The sequence below is a fragment of the Musca autumnalis genome, unplaced genomic scaffold (assembly GCF_047663935.1).
Source record: "Musca autumnalis isolate F117 unplaced genomic scaffold, ASM4766393v1 scaffold_4, whole genome shotgun sequence".
In the NCBI taxonomy this organism is placed as follows: Eukaryota; Metazoa; Arthropoda; class Insecta; order Diptera; family Muscidae; genus Musca; species Musca autumnalis.
This window is the reverse complement of record NW_027411977.1, coordinates 251,205,197-251,230,571: the sequence shown is the minus strand read 5'-3', so window position 1 is coordinate 251,230,571 and position 25,375 is coordinate 251,205,197. Positions and strand designations below refer to the sequence as shown.

At 34.0% G+C, this 25,375-nt stretch overlaps 3 protein-coding genes across 4 annotated transcripts in view; 2 read left to right on the top strand and 1 right to left on the bottom strand.

The window, feature by feature from the left end:
- The first annotated feature begins 606 nt into the window (after positions 1-606).
- Positions 607-1,492, top strand: LOC141402342 (uncharacterized). The gene is made up of 2 exons (XM_073983321.1): positions 607-760; positions 836-1,492. The coding sequence occupies exons 1-2, from the start codon at positions 637-639 to the stop codon at positions 1,351-1,353; spliced, it is 642 nt and encodes a 213-aa protein (XP_073839422.1). The 5' UTR covers positions 607-636; the 3' UTR covers positions 1,354-1,492.
- Positions 1,493-1,517: 25 nt separating this feature from the next.
- Positions 1,518-25,375, bottom strand: ord (orientation disruptor). The gene is made up of 5 exons (XM_073983319.1): positions 25,310-25,375; positions 2,488-3,062; positions 1,989-2,430; positions 1,867-1,935; positions 1,518-1,804 (listed from the first exon to the last, which is right to left on the bottom strand). The coding sequence occupies exons 1-5, from the start codon at positions 25,373-25,375 to the stop codon at positions 1,586-1,588; spliced, it is 1,371 nt and encodes a 456-aa protein (XP_073839420.1). The 3' UTR covers positions 1,518-1,585.
- LOC141402339 (receptor-type guanylate cyclase Gyc76C-like) overlaps positions 6,720-25,375 on the top strand; it is a 91,634-nt gene continuing 72,978 nt past the window's right edge. Inside the window, exon 1 of one of the 2 annotated variants that reach the window (XM_073983316.1) lies at positions 6,720-7,397. The gene's annotated coding sequence lies outside the window, so the exon portion shown is untranslated. The remainder of the gene's footprint in view (positions 7,398-25,375) is intronic. The other variant, XM_073983317.1, reaches the window with a different exon arrangement.

Below are 25,375 nucleotides of genomic sequence, written 5' to 3'. Positions count from 1 at the left end.
CGCAGTTCTAGCGGTAAAAAATTCCAGCAACGTGCTACTCTGACGATAAATGATTTTGCAAAAATATTCTTCCAAATCATAGGAATGAATATTTGAGGATTTCTAGAAGAACGCGTAAAGACGAAGGTTCTTCTTAATGCTGGAGGTTTTTCACTTTTTATCATTTTGTAAAACGAAAAAAGGCAACGGAATTTTATGAACATATCAAAAGAACAACCAAGGAAGTTTATAACGTAGGAAGAAACATGACTATCACGACTTAAATTGTATATGAAGCGCGTGATAGTATTTACGATACGCTTCAATCTAATAATATTCATGGCAGTAGACCCCGAGTAAGTCTTGTGTCAGACTATGAAAATTTTCATGAAAATGTTTTGAGCTTATGGGTAAGAAGGGAGAAAGGGAGCTCCTTCACCTCCGCTCTCTCCTAAAAGCTAAAATATTTTCATGTATTATTTTCAGTGTCTGGCACAAGAGTAAACTTCGAGACCATACAATATTTGTGAAAACAATTGCATTGAATTGACATCTTATGTTACCAAAAACGGCAGTTGCTGCTACCTTCTTATTGTATCATGCTTCATAGAAGAAATTTCCATTCTGTGTCAAAACTTCTTTGAAATAAAATTCAAAATGCCTGTTCATTTCCTATTTCTTTTTTCATTGGGACTTTTTTCCTGGGCAATTCTTTGTTATTTTAAACAAGTCGAAAAATACCTAATGGATTCATCTGATAACATTGAGGTATCATCTATTGGTATGTTTTTTTTTATTAATTTTAAGTTGTCTTCAAAACATGATGTCTGTATTTAATAAACAAATTTTCTATCAGCATTTCAGCCTAGAATAGGACGTCCAAATGACATTACGTATTCACCATCTTCATCATATCATGATCAGGAATTGTATGTAAACTTCTTTTGTCTTCTCGCTTGCGTTTATGTCCTTGCCAGGGTCGCAAACATAGCACAAGGATACTTGGCAAGCGAAATGTACAAAAAACTTAATATTCAGAAAACATTTGAACAGTTCACACAACTAGATCGTAAGTCCAACGACGATCTTATACAACAAATTCACAAACTTGAGGAGCAAAACTTTGAACTTAGATTGGAATTACGGGATGTACACAGGGATGGTCCTGGTCAAGGAAATATTTACATTTCAAATAAATTTTTCCATCTTAATAATTCCAAAAATTCACATAATACAAAAGTGGAAGACGGTAACGATGTATGGGTGAAATATTTGGAGATGCAAAAATGCTGCAAATTTCATAATGATCATAATAATGCATTTGTTCCGGTTGTTTTAGCACCGCAAGATTTAAAGAAAACATGGATAGATTGAAATTATGAGGAAGAAATTGCATACATTTGATTTGGAATATGATAAATTACGACCACGAAAATATATTTTTGAACAAATTATACATTTCATTGGTATTAACCTCTATGGAAACTTTATTTTTGAAAAATAACAATACGATCAAGTAATTCAACAGCCATGTAAATAAAGAATTCCATTGTTATGCGACAACAAAACGATATTGATATTTATTTATATGGGTTTATTAGTTCGCTTACTTCATTCGTCTACGTATGTAGTCCAACGTTTCGATTGCATTTGGATGCGCCACCGATGATAGATGGTATTCAACATGGTCTGCATATTTTTCACACCTAATCATGAAAACGTTTGTCATATCGAATACTTTTCCACCTCTATAATACAAAACACATGACATGTCAAATTTGGAGCAGACATCAATGATCCTCTTTATATAATTCTTTTCAATGATCTGCAAATACATTGGGTTCAATCTCTACGCGTATAATGTATGTAAAAAAAAAGAAAGATTACCTGTGGACCACCACTATAATTCCGTTTAAAAGCTGCCTTAAAATACTCAAAATTCTGATGTATAGCTAACTGAAAAAATCTAAATATTATTAGAGATTCTAAGAAAATCAAAATTAAGTTACTTCTTCCATATCATGCAGAAACAGTATATTCTGTCGCAAATGATAACCAAATGCTAGTTGTACCGCGACTAGAAATAACTTTTTTAGGTATGCTTCAGCGTCCGTCCAAGGAAACTTTTGGGCCGATATTGGATTTATTAGTTGCAGCATTGTTTTCATACAATTAAAGTTAATATTGTCCTCGGTTATGCCCGTAATATCGTCAATATCTTTAAGATTGCCGAAGTTCGTTGGAAGCAGGAAATACACAGTATAAGTGGAACAGGTTATATACTCAAATACGCAACGTATGTCTTGAAAAATGGAAATGAGTTTTGCAATTCGGTGTTTGTTCAAATCACTCCGACCCGTTAGTGCAGCGGTTGTCAGTGAGCCTATGTCATTTTGAGTTGTAATTTTGCGTTTACAATACATTTCACAGAACTTAATAATTGGGTCGTTTCTACAACAAAACATGCTTCTAAATAGGATAAATTAAAGTAGATATGTACATACTTACATCCCTTGCTTCCCGCACACAAAATCAAAACTAATAAGATCCAACCAACGACCATTAACGCAATCACCGTTCTGTAAATCTGCCAATCGGGGAAAAATTATATCGGCACAGTTAAAAAAACGCAAATGGAACAAATCTTTCCGACATCTTTTAATTACACCGCCATTCACAGAGTACTCAATTACATGAGGATTGACACGGAAATCTCGAGTAGCTTTTATAAGTGTTTCGTCTTTGTGTTCCTTTCTTTGTTGTCTCTTAAGAGCTCGTTCACGAGCTGCTCTTGAAGTACATGGCTCATCACTATCACTACTATGCTCGTTTCTTAAAATCTCCCTGCTCAGGAGATGTGGCAAAGAAAATGTTATTGCGACTTTTCCATTTCTGATTCTTGGGTAGACTATTTCGAGTTCATCATAAGAATCGTACTTGCAAGTACAAACCAACTGTAAAGCCAGTTGTAGAACATCAGATTTGATATCGCCTCGCACAAGAAACGTTGAATTCGTATTAATTGGGTTATATTGAAACTTTAAATGGGCATGCGGACAGTCGCCGATTTCTGTCAGGTGCACCTGTAATATTAAGAAACATTATAATTACTTCCAATTACTGTTATTTGCGAATAACTTGTCTACCTCAAGCAATTTCATTTTTTTATTCTATTTATCCTTTGAAAGCCGACCGTTGACAATTTGAACATCAAAACCAAATTGCAAATCTGAAATAGGGATAGGCAAGTCGACTTTCGATTAATCAAATCGTAGTCGATTTTTGTCTGAAGGGAAAATCGCACAATCGATTATCTTGTGATCGATTTTCGAGGTTTGCCCATGACACAAGCTTCGTTCCAGTACTTTTTTAATGATAAAAGTTTCAAAAGAGCAAACAGTCGAAAATGAGCCCAACATACACATTTTTCCAAAATGTACGGGAACGGAAAAATGGCAGAAACCTCAACAAATCTGGAACAAATGTCAATGTCGGCACGTCAGCCAATCAGAAGCCGTCAAATATGTTGCACATTTTTGTTCGCCCAAAATTTGTCGTGTAAAAAGTTTCTAAAGCAATGGTGTGCACGACCTTCCACTGGTGGTTTCTGTAAAATACTCTTAATTTAATTAATTCAACAACACTTGGGCGTTTAAGAATTTTTTGTAATAATTCTTTAATAATTCATTTGTAGCACGATTTTAAGTAACATTAGTTCTTAAAAATTTCTAAATATGTAATGAAACAACAAGAAAAAAATTAATATTAATTCCCTCTTTTCCTATTTTGCTCACCATTGTTCTAAAGGCAAAGGTACTCAGGGCCATTTTTGTTCAAAGAGAAGTGAACATTTTGCAACTTTTTTGGTGTACGGGAACGCATTTTGGGTAAAAATGTGTTTAATGTGTAAAAACTTTTTAGTTCTGGAACGAAGCTACAATTACCCAGGTAGTAGTATCACACCAGCTGATCGAATATGAAAAGTCATATCCCTTTATAAAAAAATTATTTTTGTTGTAATTTCCCCAACAACATAAAGAAAGTTTTGACATAACTGGCCTGTTCCCGTACTTTATAAAGTGGTAAAAGTCGTAAAAGTTGTAAAAGTCGTAAACGATTTTCATATACATTTTGTGTACGGGAACGCAAAATGTGTAAAAGTGGTAAAAATTGTAAAAACTTTTTAGGTCTGGAACAGAGCTAACATATTCGAAATTTTACGATGCCACTACCTGGGTAATTGCGCCATGGGTTTGCCCATAGTCATTATTTACATTACCCTGAATTTACAAATGTCAGTTTTGGTAAGACAATAGCAAAAATACAAACCTTTTTCACAAATATATTTATAAATTTTTAAATATGTACCCAGCAAACACAATGTCGGACGTCCGACGCGTCAGATCAAAGACGAATTTTTTGTTATCCACAGTTTGTTTTTCCGCCAAGTTGCGCATATAACACAGCATAATATGATATTTAAACCTTTAATATGTTTATAGTAAATAAACTTTAACAGGATTTGGATATTTCATGAACTAACTGTGTATTTTCAACATATTTTAATAATAAAAACAAATTCTGGTCGAATGCTGGTAAATAAATCAGAAGTTCATACGATAGTTCATCTGACTTCGGACCAAATTCGGTCCGAAAGTCGGCAAACACTTTCGAATTTCATAAGACCTTACTTCCGAAGTCGGACCGATATCTATCCGAAAGTCGGTAAATAAATCAGAAATTTATACGATAGTTCAACAGAGTTCGGACCGAATTCGGTCCGAACTCTGATGTTTCCTCCGATTTTGGTTTGTTGGGTATAGAGAAAAGTATTGCTGTGTTCCAGAACCTGCAAGAAGCTACTATTTTTTACTACGATAACATTTTTTCCTTTATGTTATCGAAAAAATAGTAAAAATTAGTAGATTCTTGCAGTACTTAAACAGACCATATGAATGTATTGGTGGGAATAGTTTGTAACTTTGCTATTGTCTTGCCAATACTTGGTCTGTTCCAGTACTGCAAGAATCTACTAATTTTTCCGATAACATGAAGGAAAAAATGTTATCGTAGTAAAAAATAGTAGCTTCTTGCAGGTTCTGGAACAAAGCAATTATTAACGATATTTGAATTCGAGGGTTTTCCTCCCAAAAACTGAGTGACGAATGAATCGTTTTCAATTCGTTCTCGTGTGTCGTTCTCGAACAAAATATCCGCAAAACTATCGAAAAACATTCGAAAACTAATCGTTTGCAATAGCAATGGTATGGGGGGCAGGCAATTTTCCATGTGGCAGTGGAGTGGAGAGAGCAGAGCTAATAAACCATCGATATTCCCAACATTTGATATTTCCGATATAATAGGTGTGTTCGTTTACTCAATAATTTGTACAAATTTGTACAAGTCCAGTAATTTCTTGTAAACGACTAAAGCTGTAAACAGATACAACGTTTGGGTAAAGTTTTGTGTCGTTTTGGCCGTTTTTACACTGTTGGGCATGATGCCGAAAAATTCAAATTCATTTGAAATATATGCCGACAAACAGATAAACGCTGGACTTTGGTATCGTCGTCGCCCTGTTGTTGTTGTTTTGTTCTCGACGCCCAACGCAAAACTTTAATCAAACGTTTTATCTGTTTACAGCTTAAGGTCTTTTGCATTGTGCTGTAGAGTAAACGAACAACATCCAGTAGCAATTTGTACGAATTTTGAGTAAACGAACACACATAATATTTTAAAATATATCGTTAAGTTGTCAAGTTGTCAGATATTATCGTTAAGTTGTCAACACCATTACTTTGGAGATGAAAATGGCGGAAATGTCAATGCTTTTCTTGACATTTTGCACAAGTAGTTCACAGAAAAGTAAAGGAGAATATACAATTGCTTTTATTTTATAAAACTATTAAAATAATACATTTTACTTTTCCGAAAAATGATGACTACGGACTTACTTTCTCACACACACAAAACCGAAAAAATCGAAATTTCTATTTATTTCAATGAATTTTAGGTTGTGGGTTTTTGCTCCGATAATATCGACCACGGGGGCCACCGTGGTGCAATGGTTAGTCCCGGGCCACACTACAGTAATTTCACTGAAATTTTGATATGAAATTATGCGTCTCTAGATCGACGTCCATAGTAGAGTAAAATCATAAAATTGTTGTAGTAGGGAATTCGATTTAAGAACACCTAATTTCATGAAATTTTTTAATGAAATTCCCGCTAGTGTGGACCGGGGCTTAGCACGTCCGCCTTGCACTCAGAAGGTCTGCGGTTCGAATCACAGGCCAAGCAACATCATATTTTCAACGGTGGCAAAATTCCCCCTCAGTAATGCCGGCGACATTTCCTGAGTATTTAAGCCATGAAAAACTTCTCTACAAGTGGTGTCGTAAGACACGCCGTTCGGACTCGGCAATAAAAAGTAGGTCCCATATCATTGAGCCAATATGAATCGGCGTGCACTCATTGATATGAGAGAAGTCTCCCTTGTCCCTTCAGGGATGTTGTGGGAACATATGTATGTATGTAATATCGATAGACAAAACTATCTATCGATATTGAATTTAAAAAAAATCGATATTATCGATAGTGCCATCGATTTTTTGTCAGCTCTACCATGAAAAGACGATTTTTCGTTTTTTTTCTATTATTAAAAGTCGATTGCGATTTTTAGACTTTTCAAATCAAAATATCGACAAATCGATGAATCGAAAGTCGAGTTGCCTATCCCTACACTGTTCACTTGGTTCATTTGATTCAAGATCTTCAAACAACAACCCACCACACGTTCGTTTTCGGCGATAATTTTAGTTTCAATTAATTATAGTTAATAAATGTTAATAGCGTTAACCAAATTCATACAATTAAACAAAAACAAACAAGTACGCGCATACATAAAATCGGGTCGCGACTTTCGGTGAATATATATTATAATTTTTTTGATACTGGAAAAGAAGAAAGCACGAATCATGTGTTATTATTTGTGATTTTGTTAAAAGTACGTTGAATATGTACAACAGATAACACTACAAAAACAAAAATGTTCTTGTTGCTTGTTCGTTTACTTTACTCCAAACCGAAGAGTAGTGCGACTGTGTGAGTGGCTGGCGAGACGAACAACTTATTGTGAGAGGAACTAGGTTCTCGACAAAACACGCGCATATGGAAATTAACGCACAGTGATCGTGAAAAATACAACAATTAACACACTATTGCTTGCATAAAAAATCGGAGATTAACTCCACAAAAAGTGATAATATATTGAAATAACAAAAAAAAAAAACAAAAAACGAAAAGGTATATCGTGACATTGGTAGCAGCCCCTTCATCAATCCACACCCACCCACAAGCAGGCTAGTTGAGTTGTTGCCGTCGGTCCAATCCAAGAGAATAATCTCTTGCTGTAAGCTGTAAGTAAATGAGTAACGAATGTGGCCACAAAAATAAAAAGCAATTTGGAGGAAGTATGTTTGCTCTGGCCTGCGTTGTGTTATTGTGGTGTCGACGTTTGATTACCAAGTATTGGTGTGTTTGTGTTGGTAGTGTATTTATTTATTTTCTTCAATCGTTATCAAGCAAGAGAAAGAAAATGAAATGTTTAGCAATTCGCGAGAAAAGTGTATCGATGGTTTTTACGGAGACAATACAAAGGTTTCCAACCGCATCACAAGCAAGTTAAACGTACAGAGAAACAATTGGTGGAAATTAAACAACCCGCACCATCACCACCCCGTCAAATGCATGCCACTATGAATTTGTTTTGTTATCATTTATATTGCATACCTGCTACGCGATCCATAGTTATCAAAAGAGAGGACAAACAAGTTGAATAAATGTTTATGTCCGCCTCGAAATAAATATACATACATATCTTTCTTTTACTGGCAACCTATCCCTTTTATTCTGATTAATATCCCCTTTTTATTCTGATTCAAAAGATATATAACTTTTGTCTCGCAAATGTCTACTTTCCGAGATATGGATCGTCAAAATCCAGGATAAAGCTTACTTGCCAATGTGCTGGGCTTAAATGTCGTTTAGGGGCACCTCTCAGATCCGGATCTGGAATTTTTTATAGTATATAGCCTTTGGAACCCTGATACAACCATATATAATTTTCTGGGGGGACGTCCATTCTTCCCGAGATATGGGTCTTGACGTTTTACAACTCTAACGTGGACAATATGGGTATCGTTTTTAAGCTTATGGAGAGTACTTTTGTGCACGCTATATATTTTTACACCTGTTTATAGGAGAATCTGTTAAATTCCTGGTCGAAGCCGGCTACTTAGGAACACTTAAAATTTAAAAAAAAATTTGATCGCGTGGCTCATTTTTGCTCCTGTCCATAGGAGAAAGTCTTAAATCCCCTTTTTTATTATGTTGACGTATAATAATTTTAAAAATTATTATAAGAAAATCTAATTACCATTATTATATTATTATTATTATTATTGGAAAGTACACGTCGTGAGCCCATATTGCATAGGTTTTAGAAATAATGGTGATAAAAATAAAAAAGTCAAGACTCATATTTCGGGAAGTATGGACTTCCCCCGAAAAGCTATATATCGTTGTATTCAGGGACCCAAGGGCTACCTATATTAAGAATTTCAGTACGATCCGAGAGTTGCCCATAAACAACTTAATGATGTTAAAGTACGAAATTTCCGAAATTTCAAGATCCATATCTCGGAAAGTATGGACTTCCCCTGGAAAAGCTATATATCGTTGTGTTCAGACCGATCCGAGAGGTGCCCCTAAAAGACACTTGTTCCATGTGCTGTTCACTCCAGACTGAAGCAATCGATATTCGATGAACATCGATAGTCAAAACTGATGGTGTACACCACGCTTTAAAACCCATATAAGATTTTAGGGCTTAACTCTAGTTTAGTAAAGACTCTCCGATTTTTTTTAAATTTTTTGCAGAGGTAGATATTGTTGCGTTGATCACGGGAATGTATAATTTGCTTAGGGGACGGACCGGGTTATTTGACCCGTAAATCCGGGTTAGACCCGGCTCTACTCAACCGATTGCTGCAATTGTGGGAAAGCTTATGGAAATACCTATCCAACAAGTGGCCATAGGATGGGGTTATTTCAGGTGTTCAGGTGATGTAACCCAAAAACCGATTTTTGGAACCGGGTTTTTCCATATTTAGAGAAAAACTTATGATTTTAAATATAATTTTATTTCCGTTCCCGAGAGTTGCACCTGTCCATAACAGAAAGTCTTAAATTCCCGGTCGAAGGCCGTCTATTCAAATAAAAATATATAATTTATAAGAAAATTTTGTTGAATTTAGAACTTTAAAATTTTCCGTAAGCACCTATAATGTAAGAATGAGCCCAACAGAACCGGTTTGTCAAGATTCTAAGGGCCATATCTCTAGATCCAGAGAAGATATTACAACATATAGCACCATTTTGGAAAGGTGAAAATGAGAGCTATAATCTGGAATACACGAAGCGAGCGCCCATATTGGGTCCATTTTCGACTTTTTGAGGGTTTTATGGAAAACCGGGGTCCTGAAACGGATCCGTAACCCAAGAAAATTATACATCCCCATGATCAGCGTAACAATATCTACCTCTGGAAAAAAATTCAAAAAAATCTGAAAGTTTTTTACTACGCTAGAGTTGTTCCGATTTTAGTTTGAGTGCAAATTTTAGTTCAGGCATGGGGTTCTTGCTTATGGCTACTTTACACCATCTGTTTCTTTATATACCTATGTGTTGTTACTTTGTAAGGTATTTGACACTTCATATTTGAACAAGCTGGTGTGACACCACTGTCTATTGAATATGGCTTGAAGCATGGTACAATTTCATTTAATTTATCATACAGGAAAATATAAATAAGCCTCATTGGCCAATATCTTATTCATATTATGTAGCTGCAGTATCCTAATTAACAATTCATACAATAAAATAGAAAAGCCTTAAAACTAGTCATAGCAATAATCTATATATACTAAGAATTCATCGAAATCAAGTATCAATACCTCGAACCATTGTTAAACAAAACCACTAATTAAAAAAAACAGTCTAGAAAGGCAACGCAAAAAGCTGGCGGGACACAAAATTCTAACTATTTATTGCTCTCAACAGAAGAGCACGAATAGTTACTGAATACAGTAGAGACCCTACAAATAAAGGAAAGAATCAAAAACTTAGGAATAATACAAACTATAATTAATAGTTTATAGGCTCTCTTCCCAGCCTATAAACTATTAAAAAAACGGGGTGAGCTAAATAAAACCATATAAAAATAATAAAAATAAAAGATCCCATAATTATTTTCTTGGCTGACACTTAACTCTACCTGAAAATTATTGTACCGTGGCCTTGAAGTAAACTAAACCACCAATTTTATTAATGTCAAATACTTTTTTAATGTGAAACATAAAATAGTCCTAAAATTACAGTTTAAAAAGACTATATGGAGCAACACTCTCAATAATCAACAGACCGCCGAAAGAGTGAACTATGGTCATAAGCTTTGCAAACATAGAAGGATATATCGATGCCTTACTTCCTCAATCTCATATCTTAATATGCGATTAATGCGATTTTGACTTTTTTTATATCAAACGATTGCTATTTTTATGTTTTATTGCTGCAACCATTTATTACATCAATATGTAGCGCCGTTCTCTAAATATTAATAAAATATATTCTCGTATCTCATTCACTCCTATTTTCATAACTGCCTGAAACTTAATACCAGAGTAATGACGACTAACTGACAATCAATGCCCAAGCGAGACGGCGGAATCTAGGATCTTGAACTTTTGGGTGAGGGTTAGTTTCGGCCGATATGGCTAGGTCTTTAAAAATTCGTTCTAGAAGCACTTAAATGTACTAAAAATTGTACCATTTGTGTGAATGAATGTTAATCAACGTCGAGGCGAAAAGGCTGAAAGAATCTTGAAATTTTTAGTGAGGGTTCCTATTGAAGTGTAGGTGTGTGATAAGGCTGATTTTGTGGAAACTCGTAAGAGAAAAGTACTAAAATGTAAAAAAAATGTACCTTTCGTATTAGGCGAATGAGTAAAGCTAGAATTCTGAGCGGTAAATTTGGATACTGATGGAGTGCAAGACAGGGACGTAGCCAGGATTTCATTTCGGGGGGGGGGCCCACCTGACCAAAATTTTGAAAGTTCATGTTATCGAAAATGCCATATTTAGCAAAGACCCAACCCTTATTTTAGACTTATTCTACTGATGAAATAATTTTCAATACTATTTTTTAGTTCATATGGCGCAAGACTTCTTGGCCAATTTTATCTTTTAGAACTTTTTTGACAATATCTCACAGTTAATATATGGTCAAAACAATGAATATATTAATAATTCCATATATTTTTCGGCGGATCATTTATCAAATAATTCACAACTACAGTGAATGTTATGAAATTCAGTGATATCACTTCGGTAAGGCCAAAAGAAAGCGAATACAATGGAAAACCTTAGAAATATCATAACATTTAAATTTCAAATATCTTAACATTACAATTTTCAAAAATATGCAATATTCCGATGTCTACATATCGCAAAGAATTTCTGAAGGCCGAGAACTAATGCGGAACAATAGCTAATCTATCCATCAAGAAATTCTAGCACCTAATAGCGGTTATGTAAATGACAAATGTATGTAAATGATATTTTGATCTATCTACTCTTTCGGCAAACTTCCGCAGAGTATTTCAAAAATTTTCAACGAAGTGCATTTTAAGACCTCTATGGATAACCTGTGTAAGCTTAAGACTTCAATGGTCATGGCTTGACTTCCTTTATGCTAATAATTAGTTATAAGTAATTATAAAATAAACTCTCTGGAAACACTTTGCTTTTTTGCAACAAGTGTTCTCGGGGCTCCTATTACTACCGTACAAGTTTTTCAGAGGCAAGTCTATACTTCCAGGGGAAATGGCCCGAAAGCTGTAAAGAACACCTAAGGTAATCATGTGTAGTGGCTATATCTTTTAAAAGGAATGACTTCCAAAATAAGATCTACTCCAAAAATGAACTATGTCGGTCCGGTCCATTTCTCCATACCTCCTCCGCAACACTTGTGATCAATGATACAAATCCCTATTTTGTTTGCAAGTTCATACGTCCGAAATTGCTACAAATTTCTGAAAAGCTCCTAATGCATAGTTTTTGGGTTTAAGGATTTTGGCTGTGTAGTGGCTATTCGATCTGTCTACAGATGAAAGTTTCAATTCACACAGGCTCAGGGTATATTCCTGTCCGCAAAATCGAGTGGTACTTGTTGAGATGTTGACGAAGAAGAACCTGTTTCCGATCAGTTTTTAGATTTCGTTTGTCGTCACAAGGTCCTTTACCGAAGCAGGAAAAATTAACATTTCTAGAAATGTGCATCCATTGAAAGTACTTCCCAAAATACAATTGCTGTGGGTTTCTATGACGTTTTCTTCTGGTTTTATTCAAAGAGTAATCGACAGAAAAATCTCTAAAGATGAAATTCATTGTAATTTTGAAATATTGGAAATAATACATATATAAATCAATATATATAAAGTAGAAACATTTTTGTACGTTTGTTTGTTTGAAGTTTATGGACTCAAAAACCGCAGAACTGAACTTCCTGAAATTTTCAGAGTACTCGTATATCACTACATGGCCTGAAAGTAACATAGGCTATAAAAATTTCTGAAATTCAGCGTTGATCCGGAGATATAGCATCAGAATCGAAGGTACCTCCAAAAAATTTAGATTTTTTATGCAAATATCTATAGAACGGTAACAGATAATGTCTCCCAATTTTGGATGTGTGCAGGAATTTGGTCTCGAAATAAATCGGTCTAAAATGGTCTAGAATTGAATTTGAATATAGTGCCTATATATATTTTCGGCCGATTTCATGTATTTTATGCATTAAACACGCTATGTATGTCCAATATCAATGAAATTTGGAATGTTTTACGGAATTGGGTCTAGAAATAAAATTTTCAAATTATATTGAAATCGGTTCAGATTTGGATATAGCTCCCATATATATTTTCCTCCGATTAATGTATTTGATGCACCAAACACGCTTTATATAACCGATTTTAATGAAAGTTGCAATGAGTGACGAAAATTGGCCTACAAATAAATTTGTCAAAATACATGTTACCTTATTCGGGGTAGCGAAGCGCACCAGGGTCAGCTAATAAAATATAAACATTGACCTCAAGCTCAATAATCTTGATTTTATTAACATTCGAAAGATCGAACAAAACATAAACAGCCCAATTATGAATATCAACTCCCCGTGAGAAAACTCACGAACCAAACATAAACAGCCCAATTATGAATATCAACAGGAGTTTACATTCATAGTCACCCTGAAAAATAGGACAGAAAATCCTTTTTGTACAATAGGCATTTACTAATGTTTAGCAAGAGACCAGTTTCAAATAATCTCAACGGGCGACACTGCGGTGAAAAATAATTATATCATAAGAAAATGGTTGATATAGTTTTTTTTTTGCAAATTTCAAACATAATAAAGAATTTGTAATTGTTATGATGTTCAAAATAGTTCATTACAAAAACGTGTTAGAAACTATATACAAAAATTTAAAACCACAAAATTAAGCAACGATTTTATCTTTTATTGTTGAACTGCTCTTATCAAAAATTAAAAAAACAAAAGATCGCAAGAATGTTTTTTCTAGATGTTGTTTATAAGCCAAATTATTGGACGTAATATGCAACAAACGTTCAACAAATACAAATAAACATCTTGTTCTGAAATCAGTACGCTACGTCGGTGGTGCAAGATAGTTGTATAAAAGGTTTGCGATAAGTACTAAAAGGTAGAAAAAGTGTACCATTTGGTATTATGTAAAACAATAAAGGTAAAATGTTTAAAATTGTTATGCTAATATCAATTGAGATATTTTGTTTATGTAAGGAAGTGATTTGGAAATGTATACAAATATACGAAAAGTATCAAAATTTAGTACTATTTGGCATTGCGTGAACAAATAAAAGTGGAATAGAGTATGCTAGGTATAAACGCCCGAAAGTACTAAAGTTGGTACTGGGTGTGCGGAGAGCTTAAACTCTGAAAATGTGTTTTAGGCCACTGTTGACACTGTGGACACTGTTGGCGTTTAGATAAGGAGGTGGTTTTGGAAATTCGTACTAACAGTGGCGATTAAAATTATAGTTTGCAACACGAACCAATTTACCATATTCTGGCAATGCAGCGTGGTATTTTGTCCCTATCACATGCATATTTGCCGTATGGAAACCCAAAGTTTAGTGATAATTTTGATAGTTAAAAGTGATAATTTTGATAGGACCATATCTACCAAACGTTAAGAATTTTGATTTGCTCTCAGAAGCAAAGACGTATCTTACCATGAAGATGTTTATTGATATTTTAGACATTGTTTCATTGAATTTTGAACAATTTTGACTAAAGCCCTAAAAATTATGAAACAAGTGTGACCTTGGCCGTTTTTAAAGACTTTGAGACTAAATGAAAGTTCTTATTGTTTTGGAAAATATGAGCTTGACAAAATGAACCCACTTCGACATCAAAGATCCTAATATTTGGGGCCCATAACAACAAAACTGCATGTGGTAGCGACAAACGCCGAGACACGTGTCTCATTTTTTTTCTAACATGCTGCAGTCCTTGCGGACGCAGGAATTAGAATAATCATCCTGACTAAGGGTTACCTCAAAAATGGTCAAATAACTCGGAAACTAGCTAAACTTTTCGACTGTTTTATTATTGTAGCCGATGCTACTCATCGATAGCATTCCATTGGTACTCTTTTCGGTACCCTGCAGAATTGTCCTGCGGACGCAGGAATTAGAATAATCGTCCTGACTAAGGGTTACCTCCAAAATTGTCAAATATCTTCAAAACTAGCTGAACTTTTCAACAGTTTTATTATTTCTGTAGATGCTACTCTTCAATAGCTTTCCATCGGTAAATAGAGTCCTTGCAGAATTGTCCTTGTGGACGTAGGACGCAAAGAACCTACCGCTACACTTATATTACTACATAAATTGTAAATAACCATAGAGCCTTACTTGGTAAACAATATAAATTAGTAAAAAGTGTCCTTTTTAGGCGGAATTGAGTAAATTAATTCGATTTTATAGCAAAATCAATTTTGCAATAGCTCTGTTAATGCGCTGCTAACGTTCTGCCAACTGAGTGGTTTGTGTCTTGGGACTTAAATTTAAAAGTTATCGTAACGCACCTTAAACATTTACGGTAGTTTTAAGTTTTGACCGAATCATCTAACCGAAATCTGGTTCCAATAATTTATGGTGGAGGGTATAAAAAAGTTCGCCCCGGCAACCTAACATCGTTTTAGTTGTAACTGTAAAAAAATTGTTCTTACACAAAAGTTTTTTGAAATAGATCGGGAACGGAAAAATGGAAAATACGTCAAAAAAACTGGAACAAATGTCAAAGTCGGCGTACCAGGCAATCAGACGCCGGCAACCATGTTACTATTTTTTACACGCTTAAAATTGTCGAGTAAAAAGTTTTTAAAGAGAGCATAATTCAGCGCCATTTTTGTTTAAAGAGAAGTGAACATTTTACAACTTTTTTGTTTTTCGGTTCGGGTTTTCGGAAAAAATGTGTAAAAGTCATAAAATTTATAAAAGCTTTTTATTTCTGGAACAAAGCTTATATGTGTTTTATAGCGTAAGTGCTCCTAATGTCGGCATGTCCCAGTAGTCGGCACTTTTTGAATTTGAACTCAAATAACTAAAAATTAATAAAACAAAATACGAAAATAATTTTAAAAATGCTTAAACAATATTGTCAGCTAACATATCGAGCCCTTCCCGCGAAAAAGATGTAAGCGACATTTTTTCGATTTTCGTTTTTTTACGGAAATCTATGAAGAATATTCCAACACACCATCTCCCAAATTTTTAGAACTCAGCCATGTACCGTTACGAAATTAGAGCAAAAACAATTTTGATGTAAGCGCCATTTTTGCTTTTTGTGTACATTTGTTTGTGACAGCGAATTGTCGCTTACATCAAATTGTACATTTACATACCATGTCGTTATTCAACTATATTACAAGAAATACGTTTTAATATTATAATTCTTCGAATAAATACTTGCTATAAAATTAGTGTGCTTTGTTTTTAAATTGTAGATAAGAACTACTCTAAAAATGATTTGTTTCAAATAATTTTTTTTGATGCAACCGCCACTTCTCAAAGTAAAAGCCTGATTGCGTGACAGCGAAAAAGATGTAAGCGACACAAACTACCGTTATATTAAAGATATTCCAGAATTTTTTTATTTTTTCAGTAAATAGGATTTGATAACAGAACTATACCAAATTTGAATAAACAATTTTGGTTATATCAAAAGTTATTCAATAAAAACCGTCTCCTGTAAAATTAGCTTTTTGTCGCTTACACCTTTTTCGCGGGAAGGGCTCGATATAGCCATTACTATTCACGTACATATGTACATACATACATCCGAACCTCATTAGATTTGTTTGATTTCGATGTCTTTTTCATTTCCGTCAATTTCTTTAGAGAGGAAAACAGCAGCATCAGAAAATTGGCGCTACACCCTCTTCTCTGGCGTCATATGTATGTTTCTTGAAATTCTTTCAAATATACATTCCTTTTTATTCCATTTCTGTGGACCCCGACACGTTTATTTTTGGTGCAGTCGTGTTATTGCCAAAAGTTAATTGTTTGTTGTCTGTCGGCCATTGCGATTTAATTTTTCTCTGCCGCCGCATAACGCTCTACATCTCTATTTTTCAAGTTCCCTGCTTTTTTTCGCTCAGACGCCTATCGCCGATAGGCCCTATCGGGTGACGGAGAGTGAGTGGTACTGCTAGAATAGTTTCATCGCCTTGTTCTTCCAATACATGTGTGTATGTATAATTATCGTTTTGTTTTGTTTACACAAAAGCCATCAAATTGATGATAATGATAATGCTAAAGAGCTCACACATGTTTGTTTACAATTTCAATGAATTCGACAATATAATGACGAAATAACAATACACCGAGTGCATAATGGAAGCGGGTGTACGTGTATGCATGTACTCTATAAAATAAAGTGGTAGAGATCGGCAACGTAAAATCAATATTTTATTTGAAGAGTCATTAGCGAATCTACAATATTGTTCAAGAATTAAATTACAGTAGGAAGAAAACCTAAAATGACAGAAAATTAAATTATATAATAAGAACAGCAATAGTATTTCCTAAAATTTTACACAAATGTATTTGTAATTTCCTTATGGGGTTATCCCTAGTTGTGCACACCAAACAAAACTCATTTTACATTTTTTTTTAAGTCCATATTTTTAGGTATTAGGCAATTTTCCTTGCGGCAATTGTCAGTTCGAATGTGAGAGGTGAGGCATATTGTAACCCTTTGCCTCTCAACACCCAGTTTGTTGGTGAGAGAGGGTGTTGAGGCAAAAGGTTAGCATATGCCTCACCTCTCTTACCATCAAACTGACAATTGCCGCAAGGAAAATTGCCTAATGTAAATATGGACAAACCAAAAACGTTTTACAATCGATGAATCCTAGCTTCGCCCTTTCGGAATTAGCGAACTGTTCACGTATTCTGTATAGTATGACTGAAAATCTTTAAAATGAAGTGTTTTAGGAGGGATCCCATAATATCGACCAATAAAATTAATTTACGTGTAAGCTGTGTTGGCACCAATGTAGAAAAATGGGTAAAAATGTGTTGAAGGCAACAAGTTTTTCTATTTTTTGCGTGTAAAATTTACAAATATAGTTGAATTAATTTCCTCTGAACTCCGCGTGAATTTAGTTTTTTTACGCGACGGATCTATTGAGAAATTCCGCGTTCGAATCCATCCACTAAAACGGTGGATATAGATACCTTGAAAATAGTAAAATCTGCAAAAATATATTTTGACAAATCCGCGTACTAAGCCGCGATTTTCTTTGAAATTTTTTACATACACATATGACCAAAATAATATGTACCTCATAGTTTATGTTTGATGTTGTGCTTCACCATCAGTTTTTTCTCGAGAAAGATGTGAACTGCTTTACATTTCGAAACATCTATTTGTAGTCAGTCAATGATGCAACAAACATTTTGTTTCTGTGCCACTTTTGTCTAAAAGTACAAAATTTGGTTGGCCAAAAAAATAAGTACATTTTGGATTTTTTATTATTTACCTATAATCGAGTCAATTTTAATAAAGGTTGTTGCTCTCGCTAAAGATATCTATTAAATTAATCTTGGGTAATTACTGTGAACATAGGTAATGTTATATTCACCTGAATAGCTCGGGGAATACAAGCGGTTACCAAATTTCCAGAATAATTAACAAAAGGCGTTAAAAGGTCCTCTTTCGCTAACAAATCAATCATATGGGTTGGTCCGGAAGAACGTACATGAAAAAATTGGAGAAATTTCTTCTAGAGCAATAAAATGAAAGTAAATAAAATAACTTTATTCGGTAACAATTACGACAAGATGAATTTCAATCTCAAGGGGAAGGAGTTTCATATAATGGTTACAAAAATGCAATAAAACACGGACGTGGCAACCTATGGTGTGAGGCTGATAGATTTTCCGGGTATGGACTTTATTCAATATATCACATTTTAGATGCTGGGACCCATTTCCAATACAAAAACATATTGGACAACACAATATTATTACAAACAGAACAAAAAGTGCTTCTTATATAGATTTTCAGCAGAACAACGCTCAAAAACATACATCGCCATAAGACAAGGATTGGTTCCAGGGCAATATAATGAAGTTACTTGACTCGCCTAGGCAGTAATCGGACATGAATCCAGTAGTTAACCTTTAACCGGATACTTAAAAAAGTGCATTGGTACTCCATCTTTTCAAAATAAACATCAAATTTGGAATTTTATAAAAAACTAGCGGACCAGGCGAACTTCGTCTCGCTATTAAGGAATAAAAATTCATACAAAAACTCAATTTTCGATTTTTCCAATTTTCCGACTTTTCCAGAGAGATTTTCCAAAATTTTCTTCCGTAAAGATCTTCTCCTCGAAAATACGAATAACTGACAAAAAATTTTACAGAAATCGGCCTAGCCGTTCTCATTTTATGAATTACTATACATTTTTTACACCATTTTTATATATATAGGGGTCGATTATGGATAGCAACCCAACTCCAGTTGCGTTGCCTACAGCAAATTTAGTAATATAATTGTCTATTTCTGCATTAAAATTTATACTTTTTTACAATTAAATTAATAGCTGAAGGTTCAAAACACTCATATTGATTGAATTTGACAAATATTTCCGTCTTTTTACTTATTTTAATAGCATGATTTTCTCTTCTGGCAACGCAACTACAGTTGAGTTGCTATCCATAATCGACCCCATAGATAGATAAGGTATTAAATAATTTTTGATAATTACAGCAAACTTCTAAGCAATATGCCAAAACGAATACAAAGATTAGTTCAAAATGAAGGTGGAAGCACCAAATATTAATAATATACAGTGGTGTGAAAAATAATAAGGACACTTCAATCCATAACCAAGATTACATTGAAAACTGACTAAAAAAGTGAAAATTACATTAGTTTATAAAATTTGCTGTTTTCTTAAAATGTTAAGAAAAGTATTATAAAAATATTTTGACTGCTTGTAACCATATTTTAATTATCTTTTATATTTTATGCGAATTGTCGCAGTTTGGTGTGTGAAAAATAATAAGGACACTTCATGACATCCTTTAATAAGGACAAAACTTGAAAGAAATTAATGCAGGTTTTTACTAAATAATGGTAGATAATGTGTTTCAGTGTCATTAATACTTTGTAGACGATCCTTTGTTTTCTAAAACGAAAGCGCATCGTCTGGGCATCGAGTCGACTTCTCTACTGGTATCGCGTCCTACGCAACCTGTATAAGTTGCCAAAGGTCGCCATAATTTGATGGACACTTTCCCCTGCTTGATTTTTTAACTTCATTCCACAACATTTTTCAATCTGGTTCAAATCAAGGGATTGCATGGACCATTCTACCAACTTAACTTAACTATCCTGGAACACCTTTTTTCATTTTGCCGTAATTTTTTGGGTCATTAACCTTGCTGAAGACTCATTTGAGAGGCACACCCCCTTCAGCGTACTGAAGAATTATATTTTTCAAAACTTCAATGTAATCTTGTGATTTTAAAAACACTTTGAATACTGTATAGAGACCCCACAGCATAGTAAGAAAATGAGCCCCACACCAAGCTGTTACCTCTGCCATATTTAACCGCCTTCAGAGTATATTTTGGGTTATATTATTGATTTTTGGGTCTTCAACCCTGATAAACTCCTCTATCGGAACAAAAAAATATATTTGGTTTCATCAGACCAAAGAATGGTACGCAATTTTTCTTAGACCAAGCGATGTGATTTCTAGCAAACTGTATTATTTGCTGAATATTTTTATACCCAACACCACTACGTAGGAAGTGTATAAATTTTTGATTAAAATGATACTTTTCTGACACTGTGAGCTCTAATGTGGCCACCACAGAGGGTTTCAGGAGTTGTTTATGCGTTCAAATTAATATTTAAGTAGTTTTTTATTGGTAAAAGGATCTTTTTTAATCATCGAACAACGCATTTAGTATTACAGGTGCAATTTTTGGATTTCTACTACGACTTTTATCTTTAAAGTTCACTTAGCTGCATCCTCCACCATTGTTTTTAAAGATTCTAAGCTTTTTCTGTAATTTTTCTGTATGAATTTCCTTCTTTATATAAACATTTAATGATTTCACGAGTAGCGTGATAACAATGCATATTTTTACCCATATTTGCAAAGAAAAACTAAAAATACCGGTAGATTTAACATTTAATGAATAGAAATTAATTCATTTTAAACTTTTACTTACAGGAAATAATCACAAAAAAATAATATCAATTTATTTTTACTAAAACGAAAAACTGTCCTTATTATTTTTCACAGCCGAAATCACGAATTTTACGAAAAATATTTGTTTTGTATAAAAAATAAACAGAAAGAAACCAAAATCGTAACGGGATTTCTTATTGCAATACATGCACATTTTCAAAAACAAATTTCCATCGCAAATTCTTCCATTTTACACATTTTAGGAGCGACCAAAAGTTGTGAATGTCACTGTCCTTATTATTTTTCACACCACTGTAAATATCCTAAATTACAATCTATCCTTAAACAATTGTATACACTAATATTAATTAATGATTTCAAAATGTACTTATTATTTTGTCCATCAATTTTTATGAACGAAAAATATGCATACTAATGTTTGTACTTAATATTTTGGCCATATGTTCCTTGTTCCATGTACGTATGGCCCAAATAATGCGCGATTATAATATTTACGAAAATGCATGTAATAAATTACAGAGGTACGCGAGTAAAATGGATCATTTTCGATTTTTAACGAAAAATTGACCGCTTTTTGTCCAAAAATTGGACAAACAAATAAAAGATCTGTCCGCTTAAAGACCAGCTTGTTTTGTAATAAGCTCACCAAAATCGAAAGATCGGCCGGTTCGTTTCAAGCTATCGTTGGCACTGACTTCAAAGATGGCATTTAGAGAAAAACAGGGTTTAAGTTGCGCCTCTACACACAATCACATTTTGCTCCGATCGACTTGAAATTGCGGTAAACTCTTTTTTTTAACGATAAACACTGCTTATGATTGCTATCTATACCAAACACTTGGAACTTGTTTACGGTATTCTGAATGGCCAACCTTCTGTAGGCGTTGCTTGAGCTAATTTGGGCTGGCCTAAAGTACTCTTTAAGAATGATATGCTACTATATATCTTATCGGTGGATTGCAGAATCTCAATTCAAAAAATGACAGCAAAATTGTATATTTTTAACGAAAACATCAACTAATTTGTGGTTCTGGAATAGATGAAGAAGTTTCAGCAACCAAAATTCGTATGTAGTGTTCGTAAAAATGGGACAATTGATTGCAAGAAACTGCCACACAAGTCATACAAACTTTATAATACACTACAAAATCAAGTCAAATGAGATTATGGCAATAGGAACTTTCCTTATCGAATTAGAATTGAACATACTTCTACTAAATGTATTCTGTTTGGTTTGACGTCAGCTCCCTTTATAGGATACTAGCTGACCCGGTCCGCTTAGCTGGCCCGTTTTTGAGGTCCCGGTATAAACATTTACAACAACAACTTTTTTCTACAACGGATTTCTACTACCAACACACCAACTAATGATGTAGACCACAATTACCAATGTCATGTTTACCAGTAATAATATCTGAAATTTCACGTTTTGGTCGAAACAGCTGTGGGGGAGGTCACCCGAGACCACTACTTCCCGTTATACTATGAGAATTTGCATTGAAAGCTGTTATTTCGATATTTTGAAGAACTTTGGCTGATTTCCCAATCAACTCTTTGGAATTTTGGTCAAGTGCCATTTCAAATTATCGGAATTTTACTGTGAAAATTGTGAAGTTGACCGCAATGTCTAAATTATTGAAGCCAGTGTTTATAGCGCTTTTAAAGACACTCGTACTATTATACATTTTTGAAAAAAAAAATGTGGACCGCGATATTTCACTTCCGCGTTGGCCATTCAGGGTCAGGGCAATAATTACCATAGCATTGCAAACAATTTTTAAACAATAGGTTGAAAAATATCTTCAATTTTACGTTTTGTTAACAAAATTTGTGTGGGAGGTACCCTGGTCACTCCACTGACCACTATAAAAAGTAGTTAAAAACCTATTCTCAGACCTACAAACTCCACATACAAAATTTCATCAAATTCGGTCCAGCCGTTTCGAAGGAGTTCAAAGCCGAACACCGTGACAGGAGAATTTTATATATATATAGATAGATTTCCACCAATATAATGTTTTCCATTGAATTTGGCTTGTGATTTTTTCGAAAATTCTTTATATACTGGTTAACGGTCGTGATGATAACTAGTTAATGTAAAATTTGTGCTGTTCCTTTAACACTTAGAGCAGTCCATAGCTTTTAAAATATTTTGTCACTTTTACCACTTTAAGAAGTAAATGAACAGACCAATTTTTATATATACATACATACACTTGTCGTTTGTCTCCCAGCTGTCTAAAATTTTTCAGAGACAGTAGGCTTAACAAATTTTTGACGTTTTTGTAAAAAAAGAAATGAAACGATAGTTGAAATGTGTTGAAAATACACGAATATGAACAAAAACAAAATATGTGAACGGAAAACTAAAAGAAATCGACGATTTTCCTTCATAATTTTACAACTGTTTTAGCAGTTGTGGACGCCTACGTCACACAGGCAAGTTTTGGGTTTTTGACAATCAATACATGTACTCAACAGGGCAAGATAACCCTGTTAATTTGTTGAATTAAATAAAAAAACATTTTGAACAATGGTGGTCAAAATATCGAAAAAACCAACGGTAGAGTATTTCCCTTAAGACAGCAATAAATAAACAATTAAGCGTTGTTTTCACTTTCTTTTCATATAATAATATTATGTGGATAGTATGGTTAAATATGTACCATTGTGATTGAAAAACATTAAAAATGTAATGAAAAAACAGCATCACATGGCGAAAACTCTAAAACCTGGGAAAAGACTAATTTAGGGAATGAAATGTATCTCAAATAGTTCTCAAAATATATTAATTCATATCCAAAATCATTTTTCGATATCGCACATTACGGAAATTCGTGGAATGACATCCATTATAAAAATCAAAAGTTAAAAAATTGAGGTAGAGTGTAAATACCTATTATTACTAAAACATTGCTAAAAAATAGCCTGTATTACATATTCCCATTAAACAACAAAATTTCATTTCTATGTGTTATTGCTGCGTTTCTTGTCAGGAGTTCTAAATGCTTCCAAATTAGTTTAAGAGACAAAATAAAATTGAAGATAAACGTTTCACTTGTCAGAGTAATTCTATTTCTGAACATAAAATCTGCAGCACACATACACTCGCATCGACGACTACGCGACGGCAAAAGAATTAGCAACTGTTAAATAACAGGTTTTTGCTCAGATTCATTTTGTTTGTCTAATAAAATGCCAATGGCCGTGTTAACCAGCCAGCCCAGCCAGTCAGCTAGCGAGACGTCAACTATTTATCTATCCAGCCGTATCCATAATCATATTTCAAACTTGAAAAGTCCACACTATAGTGATAACAACAAAAGTCCACAAAAGCAATACCTTCCTTTCCCATCAGCTGTTGGGCTAAAAGCCATTGAATTGATTTGAATCGACACGGATGAGGAGGAGGTAATATTCAAGTCGAATCGAAAATGATACTCCTCATTATGTTCGATTGAAATAAGTTCCTTTTGATACACTTTTATTGTTGTTATTCAAAAAGCAACAAATTTGAACAAACAATATTTATTTATGGAAAATTTCCACAGTGCCCTGAGCAAAGAAATTCAAAAAATAAACAAAATCGTATCGCAGCCACTGCCAGCTATCAAAACTCGCACAACACGCATTTGCGAATATACACTTGCTAACAAATTAAGCAAACATTTACCATTTTATAATAGCCATGAACTAGCATTCAAACCGTTTCTTCATGCTTGTGGACACAATGCCACTTATCATGAAGGCCGAAATGTTATTTGAAAGTCCCAGAGAAGCACAGGAAACTAAAAAGTTAGTTATGCTTTAAATGTCAAAGCATTCGGAGAAGGAGGAATTGACCCAATTATATCGTAGTTATTATTTTTCTGCAGCACATGCAGAGAAGTCTCTCTTGTTCCGTATGGGAAGTTTGTGGAACAAAAAAAATGTATCTACCCATAAGTCTATGTATTAGCATATAAATTGTAATGTTACGATTATTACTTGTCTTTAAAATTATATTTATTGTACCTACAGAAATACAGATACATACATACATATCTTCATATATTTCTTATCACTACCTTAAAACATAACTGTAGAATTACTTTAAACATACATAATTGAATTACAGTCCAACCTCGATTACCCACCCGGCAATCGATTATCCGTAAACCTCCATTATCCGGGAAAGGAAAACACAGAATTTGTTATTCATTTTACATCGATTAAACGTGAAATATGATCCTGATGGACTAAACCAATGCAAAATAAAATTCATAATTGCTCTTTTTTTATAAATATTTGCAAGAATGCATATTTTTTTCATTAAAAAATATGAGAAACAGGGTTGCTCCATTATCCGGGAAAATCGATTATCCGTAATGCATCCGGTCCCGACCATCACGGACAATCGAGGTTCGACTCTTTAAAATCACATTACTTACATTTGTTGTTGTTACATTACTCTCGGCGTTTGGATGTTGTAGTCTTTTTCTGTCCTGTGGTAACAT